This window comes from Chelonoidis abingdonii, chromosome 14 (genome assembly GCF_003597395.2).
Source record: "Chelonoidis abingdonii isolate Lonesome George chromosome 14, CheloAbing_2.0, whole genome shotgun sequence".
In the NCBI taxonomy this organism is placed as follows: Eukaryota; Metazoa; Chordata; order Testudines; family Testudinidae; genus Chelonoidis; species Chelonoidis abingdonii.
Window position 1 is genome coordinate 3364349 of NC_133782.1, and position 23016 is coordinate 3387364.

At 53.2% G+C, this 23016-nt stretch overlaps 1 protein-coding gene across 1 annotated transcript; it reads left to right on the forward strand.

Moving 5' to 3' along the window:
* Positions 1–10874: 10874 nt before the first annotated feature.
* On the forward strand, positions 10875–21924 carry PSMF1 (proteasome inhibitor subunit 1). Its single transcript, XM_075072165.1, is given in 8 exon segments — positions 10875–10952; positions 10954–11013; positions 12666–12818; positions 13766–13848; positions 15012–15206; positions 17748–17801; positions 19932–20090; positions 20260–21924. Coding segments are annotated over 8 exon segments (834 nt in total). The 3' UTR covers positions 20312–21924.
* Positions 21925–23016: the final 1092 nt, after the last annotated feature.

The following is a 23016-nucleotide window of genomic DNA, read 5'->3' on the forward strand; positions in this document are numbered from 1 at the left end:
ACAAGCTCACACCTCAGAGGATGCTGTTCGCATTGCTAAAGAGCTGCTGGTCCACTGGGCTGGGTGGGGCCCCCATGCCACCAGCACCAACAGTCAAGCAGAACTGATAGCCAGGCACTGGGAGGCAGGGTTTGCAGGCCTCACACCCTGGTAAAAGCTGTGGCACTGCCCTGCTCCAGAACTTCAGTACGTGCTAACTCCCAGCACCCCCAGCTGCCAGGGAGGGGAGGTTTGAACACTCGTACCTGAGCTGAAGCCTCCATGGGCTCCATTTCATCCCCTCTCCCTCCAAAATGGACTCAGCCCTTCACCAGCAAAGTATCACAAGGACTTCTGTGACCTCCTCCAGTGGGTATGTGCTCCACTAACCTCTGCCTGCCCAGAGGAAAAGCCGTTCACTCAAACAGCCAGCTCCCTACAAGTCATTCAGCCACCAGGACCAGCTATGTTCTCCCTAACAGAAGGCTTCCCATATAACCGCAAGTGGTATGGGTGCCAAACCGCCCGACTCCAGGGCTATCCGATTGGCTCTGCTTGAGAACTGATCAGCAGCAGCTGCCATTAGCATAACCTCAACCACAGGCACCTCCAGGAGGACGTGAGCCAACACCCCCTCTCAGCTGCCCAGTGCCAGGACAAGTATATTTAGGTTTTGCAAACTCTCCTGAGTCTTCGCTGTGTATTCCTACTCCATGCAGCTAGGTGGGCCTACTGCTGCTTACGTAACCTTGGTGTCAGTATTAGCCCAGCCTTCACTGCTGCTTTGTTACTGGGAAATAACAGGCCCTTGGAAATGAGGAAGCAGCAGAAAAGGCAAGTCCCAGGATTATTATTTGAGAGAGTTGCAGTGAAGAGATGCTCCACAGCCAGTGCGTCTACTTAACTTATTCCTACCACGCTACAGCTGCTCTGTGTGCCGAGCGAGTGCCCTTTGTTAGTTCAACAGCAGGAATTCCCTGGTGGCCGGCGGCCACACTGCATTCTGTATTGATATGGAAGTTGGATCACGCTCTGAGTGAGATACGAGGATTCCGCCGCGCAACCCCAGAATGGCAGGATGTGTGTATGTCACTTCAGATGAGCTGGCTGCAGTTTCTGTCCTTTATGTCTCTAGAATTTGTGTCTGACCGGTCGATTGAGAAATCTGTTTTCTTTTCCCCTCATTAAAGTGAAATATTGCACCAGGGCCTGTCCACTGGGAGCAATGAGCCAAGGGGAAAGTATGAACGCCAGGAAGGGCTGTGGTTTGCGTGACGGAGATGGAGCCGACCGTGAGATTCTGCGGCAATTGACACATCGGTTTACCTGCCTCATGCTGCTAGCCCCAACCGCTTTCCTTCAAGCCAGTCCAACTTGTTTAGTGCCACGTGAACTTAACGAGCGCACCAGGCTGCTGCCCCCACCGCTTCCAGCTTTGCCTTGGCTCCCGCAATCTGGAGGTTGCTAAAGGCCTTTGGACTGTTCCCTGAAGTCATTCAGATCCAGCAGCAAGCGGCTAACTTCCCTTCCCAGCATTTTGCTTCATAGCGGGGAGAAGGGGAGCGAAGTTAACTGACAAAGCCAACAGCAACCATGAGCTTTATCCTTGCAGCGTTAATCTCATTTCAGGATGTTCGCTGGGCATCAAAACCTGTCCCTGTTACTAATTCACCACACAAGTCCTGGTCCTCTTTCCCAGGGTCTTTCTCCAACAGTGCCTCGGTGGGAGACTGACTTCCAGTACCTCCTGTCGAACGCAGGTGTGGCTCTGAGCCCTAGTTTATAGGTCAGTGGCAGTGATGTTGCTTCAGGGCGTGGGAACCAGATACTCTGGCAGAGGGATACAGGGGCCGATGCAGAGGGGCCTGATGCCATTCTTATGGGAAAGCAAATAATGTTTGTCACAGTTCAAGGCAACTACACCTGTATTCCCCCTGCCTGTGGTCCACCAAAGACACCCACTTTAGGTTTCTGGCTCCCAGCCATCACCTCTCTTGGGTGGAGACCAGTGAACTGCCTGCAGTTATGTCACCACACAGCTCTTTCTAAGCAAGCACATTTATTCTTAAGGTGAAAGCATTACCGAGAAAAGATATTAAAACACTAAAAGAATCTACTCACATGCTGAAAAGCTCACCAGAGGTCTCCCACAACTCCAGCCTAGGGCTGTGGTCGGTTCTAATCCTTCAAACCCACAACTGGGTTTCTACAGCTTGCCTGGCTGATGCAGCATTTTATGTGTAGTCCTGCCGTTAATTTCCCAGACTTCCAGAAGAGCTCTATGTAAACTTGAAAGCTTGTTTTTTCACCAACAGAAGCTGATCCAATAAAATATATTACCTCACCCATCTTGTATCTCAGGTGATAGCAAAAGGCTTCCAGATGAGCCCTGTATGTATTTCTAACAGCATTTTCCAAATGCCTAAGGAATTAAATGTGTGAGTATTATTTCCTGTGGCTTCAGGAAGGCAAGAAAATCTGCCGACTCACAAAGGATGTTCTGATTTCCCCTCTCCAGATTATTTTTGGCAAGGTCACCTTGATATTCCCCTAATGATGTTACATTAACTTTTCTGTGGTTTGTGGTTCCTCTGACATCGTACATGCCTCTGACTTATTTGAGTTAAAATTAATTAGCACAGAAAACTAAAAGTTGCTGAAAATATTTCAACTCATATTGCCACAAAAAATAAAGCTGAACATGTTACAAACAAAGAGTCTCAGTGAAAAACGAGAGTACAAAGATGAAAAGAACCCTGTCAAAATTAATAGCTGTCCTTAATTGTGGTACGGCCATAAGTGCCTTCGAGACGTAGAAGGGGTTGCTCTTTTAAAAAATCCAACTGTGACACTGAAGCATATTTTAATGTTTTGCAATATTGTCTTTATTTTAAAAATTAGGTTAGCAAATATTTTGGTTCGATGTTGGCAAGCTCTGCTCGGTAGAGGCCTAAGCTGCAGAAATATAGATGGGAATCTAGAAAACAGCATAGGGCACACTTTAAAAAAGCAAGACCTTCAACAGCATACACAAAGTGTGTGTCCATGCCCAGTTACCAAAATTATGCACCCAAATTGGGTAACTGCATACACAAACTACCAGAACTGACCCTTTTATTTGTGCAGAGTTACTGAATCTACTGACACTAACATACCAATTAAGCATGCAAATTAGATTCATAACTCGGATCTTGCACAGTTTTTTCTCTTTCCATTCCCATTTACCACCCCAAGGTGGCCGGAAAGCCAGCACAATACTGCTGTTGAGAAATCAGTAACAGGAAAAAGGGCTGAGAACAATCAATTTGGGCTGTCACCATCAAACCAAACAACCTGCTGTTCACAGATCTAACACGAGAGAATTTTGGAGCGAAGCCAGCAGACTGGTACAATCAAAGGTAAAAGATAGATGACAGCTGGTTACCAGGACAGCTATTTCCCTGGCAACCAGAAGGCAGGAAGGAAACCTAGGAGGAAGATGGCAAGATGTGATTAGCTGGGGCTGAGATAAGACTAACTCTTCTAGAATGCAGTGAGTTTTGCATGCTCAAAGCACTGTACAGACATTCACTAATTAAGCCTCACAAAAGGTCTATGAGGTAGGTAAGTATTTGCCCCCTTTTATAGACCAGGACACTGGGACAGAAAAGTAAAGGGTGGCTACTTTTGGATTGCCCCAGTTTTAGACACCTGGGTTTCCAGAGGTGATGAGCATGAAGAGCTCCTATTTCACTTCAGCGAAGTTGTGGGTTCAGGCCCTTGGTGTCTAACGTTGGGAACCCCAGGCTAACAAACACTTTGGAAAATCTGGGCCTAAGTGACTACTCCTGAACCACAGAGAGTCACTCACCATGCCTGGGCTAGGAATTCCTTGATCTTACCCCTATGCGCCATCCGCTGCATCAAGCCACCTCTCCCATGTAAAACTGGTGTTGATTCAGGGTCAGATTCTGCCCTGGTTTTCCCCTTGAGCCACCCCAGTGACTTCAGCAGAGCTACATGGGGGGCGGGGGGCAGGTAAGCGAGGGAAGAATATGCTCCTCAGAGGCTAAGGTGGGACAGATCTGTCCCTTTGCTTCTCCACTGTCTCTAGCCTGGCTCAGTGGCTCTGGGGGGGCAGTCAGCTTCAGGGAGGGAGTCCCGCAGACTTTAATGAACCTTTGAGTGATGTCTGAGGTTTCAGCAGAACTGCCCAGCTGGGCTCCCTTCATGTGCCTGGTTCCCACCTGTTGTTGACAGAGGCCCTTGTGTGCAGTGACTCACTGGGACACCAAGCGGATGAGTGAACACCCTTCCCCAGCCCCAACCAGGTGCCCTTCTGCTTTGCAAACGCCTGCTCCTTCTGCCTCTGTCTTAGCGCTGGTGCCGGATCAGCCAGTGCCCAGCCTAGTCTAGTCCAGTCTGCCTACGTTCTTTTACCACCCTCATCACTGTAGTATCTGAGCACCTTCCCATAACACATCAAGCAACGTGACTACACATCTGTCCCATGTTCTCTGCCCAGGGGGGAATCGGGTGCAGTAGAGTGGCTTGTTTCAGTAGGTTTTTTGTTTTATTTGAGAGTTTTCTCCCCCTGCTGGCAGAGGGAGACCCACCGAGATCCTCTCGGAGCTCTCTCTGTTGTACCTCACTCCGCTTCAAAACAACTGTACACACATTCGCTAATTACTGTACAGACCTTCACCCGTCTTAGAGTTCTCCTGGCCCACTACTGCCTTCCTTGCAGGCAGGGTGACTTCCTTTCACAAAAGAGATTGAGCCTGAGCCTCATCCCTATTACAGTCTGATTGTTCCGCTCCCACGGGACTCCTGGGTTCTGCCACTGACCGACACACTGTGCGACCAGGACCAAATCCCTTGATGTCTCTGTGCTTCAGTCTACCCAGCTACAAAATAGGTGTGGTGCCTGCTTCCCAGGGTGCTGCGAGGCTTGTGTGCAAAGCAGGCTGAGAAGAAGTGGGGGCTATTACGGCAAAGCAGTTGTATCCTACAGGGATGGACCTGAACCAGAGTCCTGCCCCCAAACACTCCCATATCTGGGGCAGTTTGGGTGAGGAACCTGATCTTTGCGGGACCCACCTCTAGTTCTGTCTCTCTAACTGCTACCCCTTCTCCCTCTATAACAGGGGAGGGAGTTGGGGGGCTGAAGAGGGGGCTCCCCCAGCCTTTCTGCGTCTGCTGCAGGTCTTGGGTTCCCCCTGTGGAGGACTCAGGAACGCCCCTCCTTGGGAGTACTAGCTTCTTGCAGCCTTGAAATGGAGACTCACTTCTGGGATCAGTCCTCGGGTTCTACCGAAAGAGACGGAGGGCCCTCTAGTGTGCGCTTCTAGTTCCTGGAGCCATCGCAGGTCGAGAGCGGGGCCTGGAAGTTACTAACCGGAGGAGGGCTCTGCCTTGTTTCACTTCAATCTAGGACACAAGAATGGGCCAATAAGGGTACAAAACCCCACTTTGTGCCCAGTCCCTCTCTCCCCATGACCCCACTGTGTGACACAGAGGCAACAGGTGGGATTTTATTTATTTCAGCAAAGGCCCTTTCCAGAGTTTCCTTCACGTGGGATAATATTTGTGCTCCCAGGAAAATCCCGCTCCAGTATGCCTACCTGCACTCGCTTTCACCTAGCTCGCATTGCTGAAAGTAGCAGTGAAGATACAGAAGCCTGGGGCTTCAGCGCAGGCCAGCAATGCAAGTACGTGCCCTGGGTCCCTGGTCGTACCTGGACAGCCTGCACTGAAATCCATTCTGCAACATCTTCACTGCTATTTTTAGCTGTGCTGGCCTGCCAACCGAGGCTGCAATCACACCTTTGATTGCCCTGTAGACATACCCTCAGACTGGAGTGTTGTGGCCCTGATCACTGGCTTCCTGTTCCTCTGGTCTGACCTGTTCTGAAGACAACAGCAGTCTCCTTGTAAGGTCAGGTTTCAGAGCCAGTGCAAGGAAGTTTCACGCCCTAGGCGAAACTTCCACCTTGCAACCTCCCCCCTTCAGCCCTGCGGCAGCTCCCCACCCCCCTCAACCCTGAGGCGCCCCCACCCCCGCAGCAACTCCCCCCCTGCCTGAGGCTCCCCTCCATCCGGGAGCCATGTGGCACCTCCCCACCCCAGCTCACCTCTGCTCCACGTCCTCCCCGAGCATGCTGCCCCACTGTAATTCTCTTCCCAGGCTTGTGGCTCCAAACAGCTGATTGGCGCTGCAAGCCTGGGAGGCAGGAGAAGTAGAGTAGCGACCATGCGCTCAGGGAGGAACAGCTGTAAAAAAAATATGGAGGCACCGCTTTTTGGCGCCCCTAAATCTTGGCGCCCTAGGCAACCACCCAGTTCCCCTTAATGGGAGCACCGGCCCTGTCAGGTTTCAGAGTAGCAGCTGTGTTAGTCTGTATCAGCAAAAACAAAGAGGAGTCCTTGTGGCACCTTAGAGACTAACACATTGATTTGGGTATAAGCTTTCCTGGGTTAGAACCCACTTCATCAGAAGCATAGAGTGGATAATACAGGAGCAGGTATAAATACCTGAAAAGACGGGAGTTGCCTTACCAAGTGTGAGGTCAGTCTAACGAGACAATTCACTTAACAGTAAGGTAGGGGTATTTCCATTCAGCAGAGGAGAACGCTCTCTGCCCCAGTCTCCATACCCCCGGCACAGCTCAGAACCTGGAACTCAGAACACTAGAAACATCATCACTTGGCAAACTCAGGGCAATAAAGCGGCAGAAGCCAAATCAGCTGACCTGACATCACCTCCCATCCATATAACCTGTGCAGGACTGAGCTGGATCATTTCAGACGTGGTGGAGTGCAGCTGGAAAGGTTGGTAACACACACAGCAGACTGAGTCCCTGCTGAATTCACCTGGGGACCCGTTATTCTTAATACAAAGAGCACCTGATTCTGCTCTCACGCGTGACAATTTTCCACCCAAGCAACTTCACTGATTTCAAAAGCGTTCATGTGGACTGGCACTGAAGTGAGGCCAGCATCAATTCCAGGGCTCTGCCTTTCGCTCCAGTCTCAGCTCAAAGGGACTTGTACTGGAGACAGAGCTTCCCAATGGGATTGAATGTATATGCTTACTTAATGGTTACCTCTTGGTAATTAATTACATACCTACAATAAAATCCGCCCACTGCCCCTGCTTGCTGGGCTCCAGCATGGTCACAAGTGCTTGTGAAAATATCTGTCCAATTAGGTGGGATATAATCTGGGTACCCTTGAGTAGTAAGGCCCTGGTCTTGTTCACACGCATGTCGGTGCTTATTTCTAAACACACCCGCAAGTGTTTGCAGCAGCAGGGCCTAAGAAATTAATCTGACTAGTGTTACCCATTAGTTAGCTATTGTAAGATAGCCACTTCTTCCTGAAAAGACCCCTCCCCTGCTCCCAGATACACAGCAACAGAAGTTGGTCCAATAACAGATATTACCTCACCCACTTTGTCTCTCTAACATACTTTCCAATTGACAGGATCACTCATTCCTGTTAGCCTGGCGTCAGAGAACAATGAATGAAAGGTGGTTTTTTTGTAGTTCTGTCACCTGGCAGAAAATTCCCTGAATAATTCACTCTGCATAAAGACGTAAGTGTTTTGTTTGTGGTTATTATGCATTGTTAGTGGATATTATTCTCCACATCAATACTGAGCACAATTGGAAATGTCAGTAGAAAGCCCAGATCCTGCAAATGCTTGTGCATGAGCTTCACTTGACACTTGCTCTGTGGAGTGTTTGCAGGATCAGGGCTCAAATAAGCACAACAGGACCTATTAAACTGATAGCTATTTGTCAGGAATTAGTTAAAAACCCATAACAAGTCGAACTAACTCCATGAGCTTGTCTGACAGACAACTGAAGCTTCTGGTTTTTTCCCCATGCATAAAGTGCAACCAGATTGCAAGATACTTTCCAACTTTTTCATCTATAATTGAGTTTTCCCCAGTGCCAAACGTCCCAAATGTTGTTAAACCAAAATGATGTTGAAGACTTTTTTTGTTTTTTACCTTGTCATTAAAGCTCAGTCCCCAGACTAAAAACAGCCTGAAATTATATCTCAGGGGGAACATAAGAGCATATGAATGGCCGTCCTGGGTCAGACCAAGGGTCCATCTAGCCCAGTATCCTGTCTTCTGACAGCGGCCAATGCCAGGTGCCCCAGAGGGAATGAACAGAACAGGGAATCATCAACAAAAACAACAAGGAGTCCAGTGGCACTTTAAAGACTAACAGATTTATTTGGACATAAGCTTTTGTAGGTAAAAATCCCACTTCTTCAGATGCATGGGGAATCATCCATGGATCTGAAGTGGGTTTTCTACCCACAAAAGCTTATACCCAAATAAATCTGTCAAAGTGTCACCGGATTCCTTGTTGTTTTTGTGGCTACAGACTAACACGGCTCATTCCCAGCTTCTGGCAAACAGAGGCTAGGACACCAGGGTAACTCACAGTCATGTATTTCGATGCTGTAGAAAGTCTGTGGTCACTTATCTGGCTCTGATGGAGAGCTCCCAGCAGCCTGACTGGGGGCTAGAGGAGCAACAGGGTGCAAACCATCTAGAATTGGAGAGAGTGGGACCCTCCTATCACATTTGAAGCCTCCCCCCTGCCCCGGAATGTAGAGCTGGGATGCAACTCTCTAGTCCAGTGCTTCTCAGCCGGGGAAGTGAACCCCTGGGGGTAGAGAGTGGTCTTTCATGGGGTACCTCACCTCATCTAGAGATTTGCCGTTTTCCAACAAGCTACAGAAAAAGCACTAGCCAAGTCAGTACAAACTAAAATGTCATACAGACAACAACTTGTTTATACGGCTCCATATACTACATATGGAACTGTAGGTACAATATTTATACTCCAACTTTGATTTATTTTATAATTAGATGGTAACCATGAGACAGTCGGCCATCGTTCAGCTCTAGTGTGACGCAGCTGTATGTTTGTGTCTGGTTTTGTAAACAGGTAGTTTCTACGTGAGGTGAGACTTGTGGGGGGGATGAGACTCTGGGGAGCGGGACAGGACAGGACCCCAGGGAGGAAAATGGGAGGGGGACGGGACTCCAGGGATGGGGACGGAAGGGGGATAGGACAGGACTCTGGGTAGGGGGACAGGACTCTGGGGACGGGAATGGGACAGGACCCCAGGGAGGGAGATCGGAGGGGGATGGGGCCCCGAGGATGGAGACAGGACAGGACCCTGGGGAGGGGGACAGGACAGGACCCCAGGGAGGGAGATGAGAGGGGGACGGGGCCCCGGGGATGCGGACAGGACCGCGGGGAAGGGGACAGGACAGGACTCTGGGGAGGGGGACAGGACAGGACCCCAGAGAAGGAGATGGGAGGGGAACGGGGCCCCGGGGATGGGGACAGGACAGGACCCCAGGGAGGGAGATGGGACGGGGCCCTGGGGATCGGGACATGACCCCGGAGATGGGGACAGGGCAGGACCCCGGGGAGGGGGGACAGGACAGGAGAGGACCCCGAGGATGGGGACAGGACAGGACTCTGGAGAGGGGGATGGGACCTCAGGGAGGGGGACAGGACCTCGGAGATGGGGACAGGATAGGACCCCGGGGAGGGGGACTCCAGGGACAGGCTCCGGGGAGCGGGATAGGACCCCAGAGATGGGGACAGGACAGGACCCCGGGGAGGGAAGCGGGACGGGACCCCGGGGATGGGGACAGGCCAGGATCCAGGGAGGGAGATGGGAGGGGGACAGGCCCCCGGGGATGAGGACAGGACCCCGGAGAGGGGGACAGGACCCTGGGGAGGGGAGCAGGAGGGGACCTCGGGGATGGGGACAGGAGTCTGGAGAGGGGGACGGGACCTCAGGGAGGGGGACAGGACTGGACTCCAGGAAGGGGAGGGGGACAGGACCCCAGAGAAGGGGACACGACAGGACAGGACCCCGGGGAGGAGAGCAGGACGGCCCAGGGATGGGGACAGGACAGGACCCCGGGGAGGGGAGGGGGACTCCGGGGAGGGGGACAGGACCCTGGAGATGGGGACAGGACAGGACCCTGGAGAGGGGGACGGGACCCCAGGGGATGGGGACAGGACAGGGCCCCGGGGAGGGATATGGGAGGGGGCAGGACCCTGGAGAGGGGGACAGGACCCGGAGATGGGGACAGGGCAGGACCCCGGGGCGGGGAGCGGGACAGGACCCGGGGAGGGATATGGGAGGGGGCAGGACCCTGGAGAGGGGGACAGGACCCGGAGATGGGGACAGGACAGGACCCTGGAGAGGGGGACGGGGAGAGGGGACGGAGACCCCAGGGGATGTGTGGACAGCACATCAAACCTATAAACCACACCCAAAGATGGACAGGGCCCGGAGGTGATATGCGGAGGGAAACAGGACCATGGAGCAGGGGGACAGGACCCGGAGATGGGGACAGGCAGCGACCGCCGGCGGGGAGCGCGACAGACCGGGGAGGGACTCTATGGAGGGGATCAGGACGGAGGATGGGGACAGGACTCGGATGATGGACAGGACAGGGGCCTCCGGGGCGGGCGAGGGGACGGGGCCCCGGCGGAGGGATATGGAGGGGGCAGGACCCTGGGGAGGGAAGCGAGGACCCGGAAGCATGGGGACAGGACAGGGCCCGGGCGGGGAGCGGACAGGACCGGGGAGCTGCAGTCGCTGCTTTAGCAAACCCGCCGGCAGCGGTAGCCGCGATGTGCTGCGGGTTGACTCCGGCCCAGCCCGCTCGCCTCGGGCAGCCCGGCGGTGTCTGGCCCGCGCTCGGCCCTTGCACCGGGCCCGGCCCGGTAGTGTCCTCGCAGCGGAACCCGAGCGCCCCGGCGCCGCGGTGTCCAGCGGCCCCAGAGCCGGCGGCCGCGCCGCGCTCCCTCCGCCTCCCCTCCCTCCGCCCCCCGGCCGGGCTGGCGGGCCCGCCGACGCGCATGGCCGGCCTTGAGCTGCTCTACGCCTCGGGCAGGCGCCCAGGCCTCTCCCGCCACGCAGGAGCTCGACTGCTCTGCCTCGGGTTGCAACTGGAGCTGGTTCACGCACCAGTACCGCGTCGCTGGCGCCGGGTAGCAGGTTTGTGAGGGGCCCGCCGGGCCCGGCCCGGCCCCGGCCCCAGCTCGGCGCTGCCGGGGCGGGGGTGTTTCCGGGGCTCCGCGGGCCCGGCCCGCCCAGCACAAGCCCGGGGGGCGTTGTGTAACCAGCGCCCACGGGCGCCTGTGGGAGCTGCGCTGCCGCGGGAGGGGGGAGGGGCCGAACCGCTGCCCGGTGTCGGGGCTCAGTCACCCTGGGGGAGACGGGAGAGGGACGCTCCCTGCCCCCGATCCCCAGCAGCCAGGGCCCCGGTGCTGCCGAGCCCAGGGCAGGACGAGGCCCGGGCACTGCGCGTTGTTTGTGCGCCCGGTCTCTGGGGACTGCACGCGCCCTGCTAATGTCCTGGTTAGTTTCGCTTTTGTTTCCCTGGCTTTGCTCTCGGCATGGTCCCTACCAGCCCAGGGTGACGTCTGTTGAGCAATCAATAACCTGCTCCCACCAAACTATCCCAATTTCAAAGCTCAGCCTCGGTGCTCCAGGGTGAAAGTTTATTTCTATAAAACCTAAACTTGAGACCAAATCCACTGACAGGGAAGATGAGGGCGTTGCAGTCGCAGGCTTTTCTAGTTCTTCCTTTGGTCTTTAAAAACATGGTGCTTGTTAAGAATGCGAGTCGTTTGTTTATAATATTTCACCTTTAAAAGATTCCTTTGCTCTCAGATAGACAAAGACAAACCATAACAACCGTATTGTGCCCACATCAACCTTAGGGATGGGAAGTTCTTTTCCCTGCGCTTGGGAGCAGATGAGTCTCTCTGATGCTCCATGCTGATGGGCGCCGGTGAACCCCCTGCACCAGGCTGGAGCGCCATTGCAGACAGAGGTCAGCCCATGCGGATCAGCTTCCAGGGCCCAATCCTGCAGACTCAGCCAAGCCTAGGGAGCTGGGTCTTCCCTGAAAAAACATAGATGTGTTTTTACATTGAGATAGCTGCCTTGTTGTGAGATCCTAGTGCAGACAAAGTACGGGTAGGTCTTACCCCGTGTACCTTGTCCCTGTCTGGAGCTTACTTCAGTTAGCTGCGTTGAGGTGAAGACTACAGTGCCTTAACTCCACTACAGTGTTATAGTGAGTTATCCATCTCGATGTAAAAACACACCTGGTTTGTGCAGTGTAGACATAGCTGGGGGTTACTCATAGCAGTAAGCATTACATCCAGCAGCAAGTATGGACAGGAGTGGGTCCCAAGAGAGCTGTGATGGGTTACATTCACCTTATGTATGCCCTTTAGAAGGGAAGGATCCTTGCTGTTAGCTGGCAGAGAAGGTTTTGGCCTTGGGGGCTCCTTTAGAAGGAAGTCACATTTATAGCCATCAAGTGCTAATGTCAGAAAAGACCCTGATCTGGGGGTCTCTCTAGTTTATTCATGACCTGGGACAGCCGTGTTAGTCTGTATCCACAAAAACAATAAGGAATCCGGTGGCACTTTAAAGACTAACAGATTTATTTGGGCATAAGCTTTTGAGGGTAAAAAACCCACTTCCTCAGATGCAGGCATTATAAAATGACACATGAAGAGACGGGAGGGATTTAAACCTCCTCTCAGATTCCTGTGTCCAGCCAGGATCTGTTCCTGCTGTCCCGTTGGTATCAGCTGGGACTCCAGCTTGTTCTCTCTGATGCCTTTGTGCAGCCGGGTCCCAATGAAAGGAAGTCAGAGTTGTTGCCGGCTGGATGGAATGCCGACAAGGACCTGTACACGCTGCGATACAAGTCCACGGATGACCGCCACGAGCTCCTGCTGAAGGCAATCATGGTGGACACCAGCATGATTCTCAACGTCATGGTGAGGCTCCCAGCTGGCTGGGTGCTATGTAAGGATCAGTCCCTGCAGGGAGTCTCAGCTCCCCAGGAGGTGGGGAGTCAGTGCCACCCCTGTAAGGGAGGAGAGGCAAAGAATAAGAGCTGTGACTCACTTGAGCATCCATTTTCCTGGCCTCCTGTGTCCCTCAATGCCCTTGGCTTCTATTCAGTGGAGGCGCTTGACGAGAAACCCAGCCAGCTAAAGAGGGGAGAGGGGGCGAGTGTGGCCCAGGTTCTGTGCTGGCTCCATGCGATTCGGTGTCCCTGTCATCAGGGTGGTGCTCAGGATACACGTCAGGGCGGAGCTTGGCACCTAACGTCCTCAAAAGAGTGCAGAATGCTGTGTGCTTGTGGAGTCATGTAGAGTTCACCGCTGGTGTAAATCAGTGTCACTTATGGCCTGCCATGGAGCAGTGCCTTTTCCCCCCAGCTGAGGACCTGGCCCTGGAAGTGTTGTGTCCAGTGTGAAGCAGGAAGCTAAGGTCAAACATCCATTCAGTTGAAGCTGTGACGTTGTTACTGCTCGGCCCACGCCGGCAGATGAGTTGCAGCCTTTGTGCATCTTGTGGAATTCCGGATGCTTGTTGCCAGGCTGCCTGCTCTGTCACCCCCAGCCCTTGTGTAATGACACCTCTCCTCCTGATCGAATGCTGGCTCAGTACCTGTCTAACCCTCTGCAGCCCGAGCTGGGAAAGATCCTTCTCAAGCCACTGCAAGCTGGTTGCACTTGGGTTTAGACAGCTGGGAATCCAGATATATGGATACTGCACTGACAAGTGCCAGTAGAAGAGCAAACTCCAGTGACTGCCCCTGCCTCAGATTTCCCCATTCTTCCCCCGACCCCTGTTCTGCTGTTGTGTCTGCTCCTTCCCTCCCCCCGCCCCCCATGAGCTTGGCTGCTGGAGCAGCATTTTGTTTGTCCTTCCCCAGGATTGCAGCTCAAAGCAGGTGGCCGATTTGACCTTGACAGTGGCAGATTACATCGACTCAGAGCACTTGGATGATTTCCACAGGTAACTGCATTTCATGGAGATTTTCCACACAAGTGTCTGAGCCCGCAGGGAGGGGAGGCAAGCGAAGATTGAGGTAGGGGAGGAGAGGGTGCGTTAGGAGGAACCTGAGGGACTCTTTGCAGATAGAGCTTCGATACCTCCCACATGTTCTCCTCCTCCTCCGTTCCCAGATGGCACCCCAAGCTCAGGCTGGGAGAAGAGAGGGAGTTAGGCCACGTGGCCTCTGGATCAGAGCACAGGCCTGGGAGCTCGCTGCTTTGGGAGTTCTAATCCCGGCTGAGCCTTTGGAGAGCTCTGTAACTTTATTTCCAGAGTGCTGGCCGTCATGTGTTCCCTGCATGGGAGCCCGGACCCTGCCCCCAAGGAACTTGCAGCCTGAATCCACCACAGTACAGACCTATGCTACCAACTTGCTGTGGGGAAAGTGATTGTACTTCCTTAGAGTTTGCATGCAGCCCTCCGTGTGTAACCATGGGGAGATTCTGACCTTGAGAGCACTTAGACTGTGGAATAGTCTCCTGTGGGAGTGGACGCGCTGTGACTTGGGGCATCGGACACAAGACTGGACAGAGCACCCAACGTGTGTTATAGGGAGCAATGCTGCATCAGCAGGGGTGGGCTGTATTATCTGATAGGGATTCACACACACCCCACACCTCCAAGTTCAGTGATTCCCTCCTGCCTCCATCAACTCTGCTGCAAAGCTGGGTGAAGATGAGACTTGCCCAGCTGCTCTCTGCTTAATACCTGAATGCTGCATCTCACCTGAGATGTCAGCAAACGTCAGTGCCATGAGTCTTGAAATTGTTCCGTACCGGCATTTTTAACTTCAGTTTACGAGAGTCCCTGAAAGCCCTGTTTGTGCTGCAGCCAGCCCCTCCGTTTCCAGATAAGGAAATCTTAGATGGCTTGGACACCAGCCAGCAATTCCAAACAAGAAACAAGCCAAAATCCACCAGGTTCCCTCTCTTGCTCTGACATCTGCAGGCAGCCTGTCCATGGACGCAGGATGAACATGCCATGGGTACTGCCGGGGAGTTAGAAAGGACAGTTCTGTGTGTGTGTCGTGTTGGGAGCCCATTGCACTGTTGTGTTAGGGTCTTTCCCACCAAACCCTTCTGTTGTCTAGCTGTCAGCCTTGACTCTCCCTCTCGCCCCTGCAGGGTGTACAAGAACATCGAGGAGCTGCGGACCAGGGTTGTCACGGGCATCATCTCTCCATTGCAGGCTCCCAAAGAGAAGGGTGACCCCAAAAAGGAGGCCAAGCCTGAGAAGACGGTCCCGCCTGCCTCCACTCAGGATTATGACCCCTTGAGGATTCCTCCCTGGCAGCCTCTCAGTGGCCGGCAGCCATCCTGGTGAGTGAGATGCTGGCGAGGGGATGGGACCGCATAGCCTGCGCTTCTTTCAAATGAGGCGAGTGGCAGGAAAGCAGTGACAGAGCATTCGGCCCTTCGTGGCTCCTTCCCGCACCCACCCACACCAGCCTCTGTCACAGACGTGTCCTTGTGGGCACCAGTGCACGGTCTAGCTCTGTGTCGCAAGTTTAGTTCTCGGAGGGATCCAAGCGATGCAGGAAGGAGATTCTTTAAAAGAGCCCATGTCCTGGCACCCCATCAACCCTCCTTAGAAATCCCATGCATCTGGTTCACCCATGGGCTGATCGTGACCCTCGGAGGATATTGGCATGGGGCTCTGGCTGGCTACCCTCTAAGGTGGCCCATCAGTGGGAGGTCTTTTCTGGAGCTTGGGACCCCACCTTGTATTTTGGGTGAAATGCTGCCAGAGTTGGCCACCTGGGAGAAGAGCGAGGTAACATCCCACCCCCCCAGCATGGATAAGGCACCTGTGTCACTCTGCCTCTGTGCCATGGCCTTGCCCCCTTGCCTAGGGATTCAGGGGGCCCCTTCCCCTCCCATCCCTGAGAGTCAGGATGGCAACTTGGGGTAGAATGTGCAAACCCCATGTCGGACCAGGGCAGGAAGGGATTAATGGTCTGGCCCAGACACAGGCTGAAATCTGCCGCACGCCACATGATCTGTCGTGAATGTCCAAGCTGGTGGGAGGGCCCTGCAGCCAGTGTCAGGAGGGCACAGGACAGGGAAGGAAGCAGGCCAGTCTCTGAGGTCTGCCCTGCCTTGGGGGGCTGGGGGCTGCCATGGGGAGAGGAAGGCCCCACTAGCTGGCTGATGGCTCAGTGATGGGAGAGCTGGCCACATCTATGCTAGGGATGGGCGGTCAGTTCAGGCTGCTGAGTCCGGCAGGATGGCTTGTGGAAGTGTTGGCCAGTGGGCTTGAGGGTTGCACAGCCTACTGCTTTGTGACTGAAGGGGGGAGGGCAGATGGCAGAGCTCCCTTTGGTCCCCAGAGGGGGCTGGGATCTGGCGGGGCTAGGGGTGGGAGTTAGAACGGGGACCCTGCCTGGCTGTGGCAGAGAGAGCAGTTCATCCAGGGTCCGTTTGCCCAGCAGTGCCTCCCACGCTGCCAGGGGCTGAGAAGTGGTGTGCAGGTGCAGGCGGCTTATGGAAGGGGGAGGAAAAGCCTTTTAACTTTGCTTCCCTTCTCAATGATCTTCCTTCGGACCAGCTTGTGAGCACAGCATCCCAGACGGAAAATCATGACGCTGCAGTCACACTGCCAGCTCCCTGCCCCCAATGCGAGGGATCAGTCTGTGGGCTCCTGCACCCTGATAATCTCTTTCCCTGGGATAGCAGAGGGGCAGGGCTCTTCATTCTCTCTCCTCCCCCGCACTCCCCTTTAATCAAGTGCCAGACAGGAAATTAGAGCCTGCTGTGGCCATTCAGAGCATTGTCATCACTCCTCACTGTCCCTGTGGTAGCGCATGCAGAGCTGGTCCCTCGAGAGATCAGAAGGACAGTCCGTAGCATCTTACCCCTGGTTCCTTTCACACTGCTGGTGTTCATCAAGCCTCTGTGATGCCCCAGGTTCTGCAGTTGTGAGGCTGGCGGGGACTGGGGTGGGGGTGGGGGGTCCAAGACAATGGCTGCCAATGGCTGGCTTGCCGTGGAGCAGGCACCAGAAACAAAAGACATCGAGTGAGTGTTGAAAGCTGGGGCTGTGCTCCTGCTGGGCGCTGTTGCATTCCCTGCCAGGCCCCCATACCCTGCCCTCCTCTCACGCTCGTGGGAGCCGGGTTTCAGTGTCAGTTTGTCAGCTCGCTGGCTGTGCTGTGGTTTGGGAGCCTGTCCCTGTACTGATGGGCTATCCTGGCCCCTCTCAGGCTCTGTCCAGGGCCGTGTTAGCATTTTGCTGGGAGCTCCAGCCTGCAGCTGCCTTTCCATAAAGTGGAGCAGATGGCAGCCACATGCACTCTCTAGCACGGGGAGGTGGTAGCTGTGGAGTCCTGCATACCAGGCTGCTCGGCTCAGGTGGGGCGATGTGTGCTGCCACCTGTAGTCTCCCTCATTCCCACACCTGCACCAATTAAAACCGTAGACCACATCACAAAACACCATTAGCGGCACACTGGACACGCCTGCCCTGGTGACATTCTAGTAACACCAGTCTGCACAGCAAGGTTGCTCAATTGTTCCTGGCATCTGTAATGTGGACTAAAATACAGAGACCCGACTACAACAGAGAATCGTCCCTGAGCACAGCCGCCTTCTCCAGTGGCCTGCTCTGCTGGTCACACAGGCACACTCATCTGCCTGTAAAAGCAGCAAAGAGTCCTGTGGCACCTTATAGACTAACAGACGTATTGGAGCATGAGCTTTTGTGGGTGAATACCCACTTCGTCAGATGCATGTCATCTGCCTGGGCTCTCAATCTTGCCTGCCCCCTGTGCACTCTCTTTCATACCCCATACCCACTTGCCGTAGGGCGTGACATGAGGAAATTTACACCTCTCACTGAGGTAATTGTGTCTTGTGTTTCAGGCCTGATCCCCGGGACCCCTTTGCTGTGGGTGGAGAGGACCTGGACCCCTTTGGGTGAGTATCCCCGAGAGAGGATCGTGTCGGGAATGACTGAAATAACTCGGACTGGCCTCACTGGTGTGTTCAGTGAAGTGTCTCCAAAAAGGACTTCAATAAAACACTTACTGTGTGTGAACTGCCCAGAGACCAAGAGCTGGTTCTAAACTGAAATATGGTTTTAATAGTGTACTAAGATCCTGTCTCTCACATAGCTGATTGGTTGGAATCTGCGTCTGTTTAATAATCAGCTGGTATTCATTTAACATGCAGTAATTCCTCCAGGAAATCAAAGCTAAAGACATCATTAAGTGAATTTAAGCCTCCAATTTAAAATGTTGGTTTGTCTAGCCCGCGGATTTTCCAGCCCCCTCTGGATCTGCAGGGCTGTTCTGACGTACCCAAGAGCAGAGAGGAGAGGCAGCTGCCCGAGGAGATGGGAGCCATAGGGAGGGATGCTGCAGGGTGCCTTGCTTCTGCCCTGGGGCTCCAACTCCATTTGGGGAGGAAGGGGGGGACCTGACCCATCATTTTCCATTCCAGTAAAAAAACAATGTAACCAAAGTAAAACCAGTCCATGGGAACACTACCCAGCTCATTATGGAGTCCTGGAAGTCCTGCCTTTTGGAGCCTCTGGCTGATCAGGATCAGATTTATTTCTCCTTGGACGGCTTTGTTCTTCAAGGGTTGGCTAGAAAGGGATCGTCTAGAAATCTGGAAATGTTCCTTGGAGGCTGGAAAGAGGAGCTTGCAGCGGAGGGCTAAGAGGGTGGCTGGAAAGCAGCCCTGCATACCACGGGGAAAGGGAAATCAGGACGGGTCCTTGCCACCCCCTTCCCATCTCTCCTAAAGAGATTTCTTTCTTAAATGTATATAGCATCTTGATCCAAAGTGGGCACCTGCTGGAGGCAGATTTTGAGCCCCAGGACCTCTGCGTAGGATCCGTGGGACTTTCCATGAGCAGCTAGCGCTTACTGTGGCTGATGTTAATTATTTTTACTGTGGTAGCATCCAGAGGCTCCAGCTGAGATCATACAGTATGAGGACAGTGCACAGCATGACAGAGCTGCAAGGAGCTGAGGCTGGCAGAACTGATCTAGCAAATGGCTTCCAGGCACAGCTTTGGAAAAGGTTCCAGGCCACTGATGCCAAAGAAGGGGTCTGGGAACTCTTGCAACATGGTGTTGGGGTGGGGGTGGGGGATCTTGCGTTTAATCAGAGACAGCCAAAAGCATAGAGCTAAATGAACCTAAAGAATAACAATCAAGCAGCAAAGGAAACCAAGGCAAGGGTGTCTCTCAATTCCTAAAACAGCCCTGGCCTGCAGCAGCGGGCAGTCTGACTCGCTACTGTCTCCAGTATTCTCCCAGCTGGCCTGGGTCACAGTTTCTCCTGAATCCTTTGAGAAATTGGAGGAATATAGAAACTGCCCCCCCCCCCCAATTCGTTGCTCAGCCCCCTCTGTAGGTGGCCAGTGGGACTGCAAAAGATGCAGGTGCCTATTTTGCAGTTCTTCGTGACTGCATTAAGGACAGCGAAGGGGCTTGTCATTTCCCAGTGCACGTCACGGTAGAACGTGTGAACTAACACTACGTAGCACCCAGTGCAGTGTGCGCACTCGGGGGTGAATTCATCACAGCCCCCAACAGGGTGTTCACTATGACAGTCCTTGTCTGCATGGCGTGCCAAGCCATGTTTTACATCATGTTAGTGCACATGTGTTCTAACACTGCGCAATTTCCCAGTGTAGGTGAGTCCTAAGGGTAGTGATATCAGGCATTGGCCAGAGGGGGCTGATTCCTGTTCACCCTGAGGCCCCTTTACATGGCCGGAGCAAACCCCAGGGGCCGTATTGTAAATGAGAACAAGGCGTGAAGTCTCGTCCTTGTATACCCATCTAGCCCCCCCAGGCTCGGGTTCACACCTAACTGCGTACTCTTGTTCTCACTGAATTACTCTCCCCAGCACATATTCTGCTGCGCTGTACGCACGCATTCCCATCCCATCCGGAGTCACACACGGCGGTCTAACAACGGGCTGCTCATGGAGCAGCGAGCCAAGCTCGGAGCAGACGGGAGCTGGTTACTCTTATCTCCAATTAGAGCTAATTGTGATCCTGCTCTCATCCTGCTTTCTTCTTCCTCCCAGGGGCCAGAGGGGCGGTATGATCGCCGATCCACTCCGCTCCGGATTTCGAAGGCCTCTTATCGACCCATCATCAGGTCTCCCAAACAGGCTTCCTCCTGGGGCCGTTCCCCCAGGAGCCAGATTCGACCCATTCGGACCAGGGGGCGGCCGTCCTGCAGGGTGGGTATCTGGATGTGTGTGTACTTTGCTTTACTGACTGTAACCATGCTGGAGTTTTCCTGTTGTTCGCAAACTGCACCCAACTCCCTGGGTTGCTGGGAGCTGGGGGGAGTTTTCACTCTGTGACTCCTCCTGTAACTCTGCTCTCTACATTCCATTCCTGTTGCAGGCCAGATCCAGATCACCTTCCCCCTCCGGGGTACGACGACATGTTCATGTGACTTCACTGAGAGAGAAGCACCTTTTCCCCACCTTTCCCCTTTTTGGAAGACTCTCTTCAGCTGTAGTTTTCTCCCCGGGCACTAGAGTCTTTCCCTACACTTCAGATCAGCTGTAAAGGTTTCACTGCATGTATAACAGCAGAGAAGGCAGCGTGTGGATCTCGTGTCTCTGCCTGATGCCCTGGGGAAATCCGTAGCCATTTGTAATCTAACACCTGTTGAAACATGACTGCCGTGCACTAAGAACAGAAAGCAGCTTGGGGTGTGTTATTCAGAACTGGAACTGCCCTATGAGAACTGTATGGAAAAAAATGTCATTTCCTTTGCTTTCCTTGTATCGCGTTCTCTGGACGGACGTGATGTGTGCTCTGGGATTTACTCAGCTGGTTGTTGCTAGAGAGAAACATCCACTCCCCACCACCGGTCTGGTAACGACTTGGTCTTGACGAGCTTGCTGGTGCTGGTGCAGAGTCCCTCATTCCATACTTGCTCCCAGCTGGCCACGCGTATGTCTCAGACAGGCCTGGCCTAGAGTGCAGTGAATTACTGGGGTGTGGATGCAGGAAGCTGCAGTGTGCCTGCCAGGAAGGGCTTGTAAAGGCATCTGGGGTTTCTCCTCTGCTCTGTGCTCACCTTCGCCCCTCAGCTGCCAGTAGAATAAGGGGTTAGGAAGGGCTGAGTGGGGCAATGGATTAATTCTTCAATTTCTGCCTTTAGAGCAGCATGGCCAGATCCTCAGCTGGTGCCGCCAGACCTAGTTGCACTGGCTCCAGTGAGGCTACATCCGCGAGTTAGATCCGCTGATCATCTGGCCCCTAGATCTAAAGACACCAACACACAATCTAGTCAGTTAAAAAAAAGTCACCATTAGTTTCAGATCCTGCCCCTGCATCTCCCTTGCTGGTTTGTGTGGTTCTTATGGTCACCTATGTCTGTTCCTAAGTCTCTCTCCCCGATTGCTGAGGGGGAATCTTACATAGAGGCTGGGAAGATGGCATTGCCTGTATCCCAAGTGCTGTCAAACACACAAAGGGAACTAGCTGGGGGGACACAGAAAGCTGGAGAATGTTTTTTCTCCGCCCGTGCTCAGTCAAATCTGGAATAACTCCATTTGTTTTGGTGGAGTCTTTGCGTCCTGCAATTAGATTGGAGTAGCTGAGATCCGGGTAGTTTATAGTTTCTGGGTAGGGTGATGTAAGAATGGGGTGGAGGGTTGCTTATAGCTGTTGTGCTTTGACTTCCCTTGTGTTTTACAGGAGGCATTTTTCATGTGGCTGTTCTTTGTTTTGTTAATTCACTTACACCAGGCTAGTATGTTAACAGGATAGTTACTGTCCTCTGCAGATCCTGTCCAGTTGAATTCAGTGTGTCAGTTTTCCAAAGTGACTACTGATTTGGGGTGCCACTGTGTCTGAGGTGTCTTAGAGGGGCTGATTTTCAGAAGGCAAGCACCTAGCTCGGTCTGAAAATCCTGCCCTGTTGCAGGATCGTTGTGCTGGGACCCAGCATTGTTAGTTACTTTTGAAAATAAAAGTCACTGATTCTCCTGATTCTTCTTGGTTTGAATTTTTTTAAAGGATCTTATAACTAAAATAAAAACTGAGTGAACTGCTGCTTGTGCTTCCTGGACTCTGCTCTCTCCTCTGACTTAAGACAACTTCTCCAAATGTCAGTCCTTCCATTGCTGCTTCAGTGACAAAGCAAAGGTTTCCTCAGGCTTCCCCAGCCTCTCACTTCCCTTCCTGGTTAGAAGTTTCAGATTGTTGTGACTGGATCCACGTCATTTTTTATGAGTAGAAAATCCAGGCTGTGAAACAAATTAGTCACACCTGTTACCTTCTCCCCCAGCAAGCACTACTGGGCACTTTGCTTAGAAGACAAGGTGTCTTTGTGAGGTGACTGCCCAACCCAAGGAAAGATCAGCATTACCTGTGGCTACTGGGTCTAAAATCACTGGATCTCCTGTGTCCTAGATGCCATATTCAGGCAATTGTATCCCAAAGGAGAAAACAAAAGGGGGAAAATAAATCCCTCCCACATGCGTTTCCTTCTCAACCCCCTTGCAGACACGTGCAGATGGTAACAGCTGAGTCCCAGCACACTCTGGCTTTCAGGGCAGTTGTGCTGGGGACTGAGGATGGGTTGGAGAGGATCAGCCAGCGGTCTCTTCAATTCAGCACCGTGGCCAGCTCCTGCATCAGTGATTCCCTCAGTCTCCTGCCCTCACCCCTGTGCTGCCCTTTCATATTCTTCAAACACCCTCCCCTCTGGAGCTGGGGCTATTCAGCCCTTTCAGAGGCTCTGTGATTGTTTCAGGCAGCTATAAAGAGAGAAGCAGGTTTCCCAATGGACTGCCATTGCCGTTGGTAACTGAGGCTTTTCAAAGAGCCTAGAAAAGTTTAGTACGACGAGTGAAAGTGTCTGTCATTTCCATCCCTTCCTCACAGGAGTGCGTGGGGCGGGGGGAATCATCTGCTCAGTTGTGAGCTACTGCTGCCTCTTGCACTTCCCTGATCTCCCAATGGTGGTGGTAGAGCAGATAGATGCTTCATGGGGCACTGAATTGAATTTTAACATGCAAAAGGAGGGGCAGTAGGAAGTTCTGGCTCCTGAGTGCAAAATGTGTTTCTCTGCTGTCTCTCTTTCCAGGAGGACTGTGCACTTGTATTGGCTAATGCCACTTGCGCCGCAACAGCTGGCTTGGT